Below are 8,359 nucleotides of genomic sequence, written 5' to 3'. Positions count from 1 at the left end.
TTACATGTATACAATTACATGGCAAAAGAAAAAGTTTAAAAAAAAGATTTCTAAGAAAAGTCATCAGCAGAAACGTGAATAAACACAAATCTTTGAAGCTGGCTCCACTGGAGATGATAGCAGAGCTGATAAGGGCTCCATAATCCACATCAACATTGTGTGCCTACATTTGGAGAGGGCTTATTGAAATCCCAAAGAAAACATAACATTGGGTTTGGAACATTTTAGCACGCATGATCATTCAGTGAAGTGCATTGGGACCTTGGGCAGAAGCCAAGGAGAAAAAGTATGTGAGAAATAAAAGTTGACTCTGTTTATCCCGTTATGAAAGTTGAGTTACAAAAAACATGATGTCCATCATGCATAGCATCGATGTACAGCAATAATGGCCTGAGGTATTGATCCCAGCTTTGGATAAATCTTTTTTAAAAAACGACAAAAAAACAACAACTTTGTAACTTCATATGTGAGGCATCGTGGCGAAATAATGAAATTGAAAAAATCTGCAGTTCAGTTTCCAGGGACTCTCAAGGTATGGAAGTTACCAAACCTTGGTGGCCATTTTCTCGATAATTAACCTAACCTCTGAAACCAGACAACCCCACACTCCTTCAATCACGAATATCTAGACTTCTATTCAAGTTACATGGGAAATTTGGCACCAAATGCAAGACAAAAGAGCAAGCTTAAAGATGATACCAATATCTCTGTACCCCCCAAAAATATGTGTCACGACGCTGTGGAATCAGGCGCTTGTCAAATTTTGGGCATGTGAAGTTATTGGTATCATCTTCAAGCGTGTTCATTTACCTTGCTTTTGATTTTAAAAATACCTATTTATCTTGAATACAAGACGAGATATTAATGATTGAAGGAGGTAGGGGACTCCTGGTTTCAGAGGTAAGTTTAGCGAGAAAATGGCCATCAAAGTTTGGTTATTTCCTTATATTGTGAGTCTGTGGAACGGTAAAAATTTCAATTTTTTGTGCCTTTAACCAACGTTTTTCAGTAAAATCCACATAGAAATGAGTTTTTAAATGGACATAAAAAGGTGTTATGCCAAAAAAAAAAAATTTGATAAAAATTGCCAAACCGGCAGAAAAATGCTGTTTTCTTCGATTTCATTATTTTGACGAGCGCCTGATTTCACCATGATGCCTCACATATTATCTTTTCCTGGCTCAGACCACAATGATCCTTTTTTTTTCCTGATAACTTCAAAATAATGACCTGTACTCTGTTATGATTGTGGTAAATAATTGTATACATAATGGGACACTGGATCAGTTTTGGCTCCATTTCTCAAGCCAACTAACCCTCCAGTGACAGGTGTATAAAAATATCAACAGGCCTTCACTGAGCAAACAAGAGAAGTATTAAATAAATACAACCCCAAATGTTGAATTGACTGAATAAGCCAGATGTAAACCTCCCTTGAACTTATGATAGGCTTACTTTTGGCAAATAGTAAAAGGTCCACAAGTATAGTTCTTGAGAACATAGAATATTATAATACTACATCTTTGCGAGTTAATAGTCATCTTGAACATTAAATCTTTGAAAATTACCCTCTGGAATATGTAAATGTCATGTTTCAGAGCTATGCACATGGTATAATAATAAAAACAACGCAAAAGTAAAATTTGAAAAAAATAACCCAACAACCAACAAACAACCCCTCCCCCCCAAAAAAACCCAACAGTTTCCTTATGATAGCCATCAAATGAAAGAAAATCTAATATTCTGATTAGCTCAATTCCAGTACAAACTGTGTCTTTTCTTTTGTGGAAGTTGATATTTCTTGTGAAAGCGAAATAACAATAATGGTAGTAACAAGGATTTTTTGTTATTGTCTTTTCTTCAATAATATTCGTTCAGCAATAATATATCTGTTTCCCCCACTCAATATCAGTCGTAAGACGCAGTGTGCTATTATCAGCTACGAGGCTTGAAAGACAAAAAAAAGTGACTTTCCATGAAATTTTGATTTTTTGATCTATTGAAAGTTTAATGTCTTCTGCTTCTTTTAAGATAAAAATAAACAACTATAATCGACTATAAATATTTTATTTTGATTTATTACAGAGGTGTGTGTGGTTTGTTGTGAGCTTGGTTGAGGAGATGAAAGTAATTTGGACCTTGCTTGTGTGTAGCTGTGAGATTATTTTTAGAACCATTATCTCATGGCCACCTTTGCTTCAACCAAAGATTCTCCACCAGTGGAGTGTCTTCGCTTCAACGTTCTTCATTCGCAACTATTTTTATATTTTAACCCCTTTTCGAGCATGAATAGCCAGAAATGTAAACAGCTCTGACTGGTAAAACGGCGTAACAACAGTAACTTCTAGCTCACTTCAAGCCTGTTTACGTGAACAGCTGATTGTGTGGGCGTGCCCTGCTTGTTGTTATCATCTGTTGATCTTTCAGTTTTACATTTGGATTGACTTAAAAAATTAGTTTTTATTGTGTTTTAGTGCTTTTAAAAGATTAATTAACTTTCCTCTAGATCTCTCAGAGTGGACTCCGTAGCAAGAGGTCACCGAGGTGGTCTATGTGCATGTGTGTGTATGTGTGTTGGTGTGTTTGTATGTGTGTGTAGGTGTATGCGTGAGTGTGTGTGTGTGTGTGCGTGCGTGCGTGTGTGTGTGTGTGTGTGCGTGCGTGTGTGTGTGCGTGTGCGCTCTCTCGTGTATTTATGGTATAATTAGGTAGCGCAAACACTGCACGTAAGGCAACTCGCGGCCTTCCGAGCGCGTGGTTTTGGTAAAATGGGGTAATTCAGATCTCTGTTTCTTTGCTCTTTTGCAAAAAAAAAACCCCAAGAGCGGAACACTTTGAAAAAGTTCAGACTTTCTTCATTACAATAGTGTAAATTGTTTGTATATCTGATTATTCAGAGCTAGAGAATTGCCGGGGAAAGGGAAGCCCCTCATGGTCAGAATGCGAAATACCGTCTTTACATTGGCGGAGAACTATACAGCTTTGAGCGTGGTTTCCTGCGATTATTATTTTTGGCCTTTGGCATTTAGAAAGAAAAACTTGAAAAAAAAGCGTCTAAGTTTTCAAAGATAATTTTTAACACGAAATGTGTAAAATATCGGCAAAAAAAGGTACCAATAGAAAAAACAGTTCTTTTTCTATTAGAATAAAGTCATCGGCTTGGAATTATTTTGCATGAATCCTTCCGCGAAACTCCGGGGAGCAGTCAGTATACTAAAGTACAGAGCCGGCTCCCTCGCCGCCGGGACCTATACGGCGCCGGGCGAGACAACACTCGGTGTTTTTATTGAAATAACGACAGATCATCAGCTAAGGTTGCAACCAGGTATCGGGCAGTATAAGAAATACTATAATACTATTCATACAGAGTAAGATGGGTCCCCTTAACCCCTTCATGGCACAGGGTCAGTTCATGCTTCACGGGGCAGTTTTGGACCCCCATGGATAAAGAGTAGCACTAGATTTAGGGGTCAGTTGCCTATAATTAGACCTGGTATGTAAATTCTACTATCTCTTACAGGAAAAGATTTCTTTTTGTGGAAAAAAATATTGCTGAATGTGAATCTACAATTAGTTTTAAGAAATGCATCTAATAGAAGCAGTAAGCAGAATACCACCTACAACGAATGTTTCATCATCATGGTCCTCACGCTTCGCAAGATGTGAGGAACGCCGTACATCACAACAACTTCTTGGCAGTGAAGAAAAACGCAATGACGTAACTAACACAAAAGAAAAATGTGATTAATCATTTTAAAATTTCAGGGTGCAAGGAAGGCCTAGGTTGAGTACCCCACCTCCTTAAATGGCTGGTTGATACAAAAGCACAATCTCTCACAGCCAAGGTATAGTGATTTCCGCTGAAGCTATTGTTTCCCTAGACAGTAGGCCGTTAGTACATGGCCTCTCCAACACCAGTATTTTCCTAGCTTTGCCTTCCTGTGGCAACTGTTTTCACAGGGTCCTTACAGTCAATTGAGTGCTAGATTTGCATCACTGCAAGCCGAGACATATATTAATTGTACAGAAGGGTAAAAGTAGTGAATGTTCAGGAGTGCCTCTGAGTTCAGAGAGTGAATGCATGTATGGCACTGTTCAACCATCGGAAACACATCAAAATTACCATTCATGTATTACTACAAAAATTGCAGTTAAATATACAGTATAACATGGATAGCTCGAATTCGTCGGGATCAGCCTCGGTAGTTCAAGGGATCCGTAATTCGAGGGATATCTTACAAAGATAAAAAATATTTAAAAAAACGGGACTGCAAGCACAGTTTGACGGTGCATGATTTTGAGTCTTCTGTGTTCGAGCTATCCGTGTTATACTGTACGGCAAAAGTAACACCACTATAATTTACTCTCCATTCTCTGATGGCCGTAGACAAAAAGTGGGTGGGATGCTTGATATATGTACTTGTCATCAAATATAACTGACTGCCCATTCTCGCTGATCTTCCAGTCAATGTCCAAAAGGGTGACATTGTCACCAGTACTTGGTAAAACGCCCATGTCATCTGTCAACTTTTCTGAGAGGTACTGTGCAATGCCAAGTGACGCTGAGACTCCGGTTGACCGGATTCCACTCACAGAGATCCACTTTCTGAAAAAGAAGTTCACCATTTAACAACAGCATGAAAAGCGTTTTGTTTGTTTGATTTAAGAGTAGCACATTGACACAATAACAGTCATTTAGCGCTGGGAAAAGTAAAACGGACAGACAGACAGGAATGCCAGAAGGAAGGTAAAGAAACAAGACCTACCAATGGCACCCTCCAACCATCTGCGCAAATAATGGAATATAATAATAATAATAATAATAGCATTTGTTTAATGCATATATCCTCGCTCGACAGCAAGCTCTATGCGCTTCACACTAAATCATTACCCCAGCAGACCATAGAGCACTCTGAAACATTCGGAAGCATACATTGCAACCTGCTGATTAAGTGCTCAAACACTAACAAACTGACAAGATCTTTCACTGTCTACAGCTGGGTACCCATTCCCACCAGGTGAAGGGAGGAAAATTCGTGTAAAGTGTCTTTCCTAAGGACACAACATCGGGCCCCAAATGGGATTCGAACCCACGACCATACGATTGCGAGTCTGAGAGCCTAACCAATAAGCCACAGAGGCCACAAAATCATTATCTTCTGTGAACATTTTTCCAGATAAATACTGCTCCAGGACCCAAAAGATTTAGTTTGACGCAGTAAAATTAGGACTACGTGGAAGAAGCAGTAGTAGACTTTAGTCAGATTTACCATTTGAGTAGCAGAGGAACAACATTGTCATGCTGGAGAACAATGGCCTTGGAGCACTATCAGGTACTCTTTCAGTCTGTTGATTTGGGATCCATTGCACCAACACTTGTGAAACAGTAGCTTCTCGCAGATAATTTCAAGAAACACTGATTTCTGAAGGCCAATAGCCATAGCAATCTTCCTTTCTTTCAGCAGACTATCTTCATGAAAAAAAGTTTCAAGTCCGTGACTGTCAGGTTTACTTTGAAATTTGCAGCTGCCCTGAATGTGCACTTGTTGTCAAGATTTGTCTGTCTCACATTAAACAAACTGCACCGCTGACATACTCGCACTTAAAACATTTTCGCAATACACCTCAATGAGTTTATAGCAAATTTTGGTAAATTTCTTTCCTTTGACATGTTGATTGATCTTACACACTTCTGCTTTTGACCAATTTTATGCATCTATGTATGGCCTTTTTATCTTTACTTTTTGGACAGCTCTGGTATTTCATGAAATCCTGTCAAGCAGTGAAGAAAAATGCAATCACGTAACTAACACAAAGGAAAAATGAGATTAATCATTTTAAAAACTGACTTTGTATAATAATATAACTGTACAAAAAAAAAAAAGGTCAATCTTATTATCATATTCATGTTATTCAACTTTTGACAGTTAAAAAAAATTGTCAAAAAAAGACCATTGGACATATGTGAGGCAGCGTGGTGAAATCAGGCTCTCGTCAAAATACCGAAATCAAAGAAACAGGCTACCTTGAGATCTATCCAAGACAGTTGGATATTTTTTGTATCCAAAGACAAACGAACAAGCTTTAAGAGGATACCAATAACTCCACCACCTGATTCTACCACGTCGCAAAACATATATTAAAGAGAAGAATAATGTTTAGAAAAAGGTAAAAGAGTATATGTACCAATAAATCACCTTCTAGTTCAGGATGACAGTCAAACAACAATGAGCTTCACACAACAGAAGACATCACACACTACGCACATGCTCTGGCAATAGAAAAGAACAAATGGCTGTCCATTCACGAATCCAAAAACCACAAGCTGCAATTAATCTTTCCTTGGACAATTTCTCATTTCTGAGTCCGAGGCAACATTAGCTGAGAAGATAAGAAGAAAAACAACAAAACCCAAAAAAACCCCAAAAACCCCACCGCAAAACAACTGCTCACAAAAAAATAACAACAACCCCCAACTAAAATACTTTTAAAAAAAATAAGTTTTTCACACATCAGTAATCAATTCAGACCAAGCAAGTTAAAAATAGAACTCATGATTATTCCAAAGCAAACTAATTCAATATCTTGAATGAATAATTTTCAACCATAAAAAAAGAAAGACAGGTATAACATGGCAAACTTGGAAAAAGTTTAATACTGAATTCAGAGAACGGACATCTCACCGTCTTTGCATGTGATCTAGGCTGAAATAAAAAGGAAGCAAAGAAATGACGAGGCTATTCAGTAGAGTAAACCATCTCCCAAAGGTTAGAGAATAAAGCAAACATACTTTTTAGTAGTAGCTCGAAGAATATTCTGACATGACTGCAGTTTCATCATTCTATCTTAATCCATTTAAAAAATCAATTTCTCCCATGACTTCTGACCATGATTGCATGTACAATAAACATGAAGAGTGAAGAGCAAAATAATATGTATCATTATTTCCATGAATCCGTCTTTTGAGTTTTTAAAAAGATTTTACCCCCTTCAAAGTTCTTTTTGCCTCTCTGACTGTCAGCTGTAAACAAAAACCAATTCAGAAAATTCCACAGCCTGCTTGAGTCAAGGATAATTCACTTCCTCAAGACTTAATAAATTATAGAAACTGTTTCATGCTAATTTTACACATATGCATTTATATCAATTCACATCCAATAAAACTACTTCAAAAGTGTAGCGGCTGGGGGTGATATTTTTGTACAGATTACATGACTATATAACAGTATCAGTAGAATCAGTAACTGATATCAGAAGAAAAAAGAAAATTCTGTGTGAAATTCGCCATTCAGCTATGGCCATTCTCGAAAGCTCTATGAAAGAAAGGAAACAACACTAAGACTGCATTAAAAGTTGTAAAACGATCAACTTCCTTTTGCTCTGTCAGAACATGTATTTAAAAGATAACATCTTAGAACATTTCATCAATGCAATTACTTTTCTTTTATATTCGTGTACCTTCTACAACATAAGTGTCAGAGGTGCCAAATGGCTACGAAAAAAAAAAATTAAATCCTGAATTTTTTTAGCCAAAGAAAAAATGTATGAGGACTCAAAATCTTCAGATGAATTTGTCTAATATATCTCATATTGAGACTGTTCTAGATCTATATAAAGTGAAACAACTTTTCAACTTGAAGCTGGGAAAATTCCGACAATATCAGGAATACAAATTTATTATGAAATTTGGTACTTCTGAAGAGTGCATGGATTAAGAGCACAATGCCTGCAAACTGCATCAGATCCACTCTCAGCATATTGAGTAATCACAGCTTCAAAACATCTCACAATTCTTTCATTACTTAAATTCGTAATGAGCAGTAGGCACCCTACCCCTTTAACTTGTTTGGAAAACTAGGTCAGCTGAAGAAGATTGCTGCCTCGGGTGAAAAAACATAACAAGCTATCATACCTGCAAAAGGGCATATTTATTTTCATTATCATCAAGGTTTCTATTCCAGTCAACCTCGTTAAGCCAGTTGAAGAAAATAACGTTATATCTCAGATTGCTAACATGGCTTTCAAACCGAAATGTAATTTACTATTATACTGTATAATCACGATGCAGAATGAAGCTGGGCGAACACTTTACAGCTTTCAAAAGTCTTAGAACTTAGCAAAGTCAAAGCAGTATCACAACATGCTTTACAGGAGTCATTTTTTAAATGAGAGATTATGAGTAGTTAGAAAAACTGTTACAAAAGACCAGCAAAGTATTAGTCAAAGTCTGAAAGATTTTCTTTGAGTCATAATAGACACAAAAAGACAGTCATAATATAATTTCATTATGTAATACGTAAAGTGTAATTAGTGGAGTAGATGTGAGATTGTGAGAATACTGCACAAGTTGATATTGTTG

The 8,359-nt window shown here is 37.0% G+C and overlaps 1 protein-coding gene across 1 annotated transcript in view; it reads right to left on the bottom strand.

Moving 5' to 3' along the window:
• Positions 1 to 3,108: 3,108 nt before the first annotated feature.
• LOC101851615 (uncharacterized protein MG039 homolog) overlaps positions 3,109 to 8,359 on the bottom strand; it is a gene marked incomplete in the record, with an annotated part of 9,208 nt that continues 3,957 nt past the window's right edge. Inside the window, 1 exon segment of the mRNA XM_013088437.2 lies at positions 3,109 to 4,606. Within this exon segment, the coding sequence (XP_012943891.1) occupies positions 4,354 to 4,606 (253 nt within the window).

This window comes from Aplysia californica, unplaced genomic scaffold, assembly GCF_000002075.1.
Source record: "Aplysia californica isolate F4 #8 unplaced genomic scaffold, AplCal3.0 scaffold00002, whole genome shotgun sequence".
In the NCBI taxonomy this organism is placed as follows: domain Eukaryota; kingdom Metazoa; phylum Mollusca; class Gastropoda; order Aplysiida; family Aplysiidae; genus Aplysia; species Aplysia californica.
This window is presented reverse-complemented; position numbering and strand designations above follow the sequence as displayed.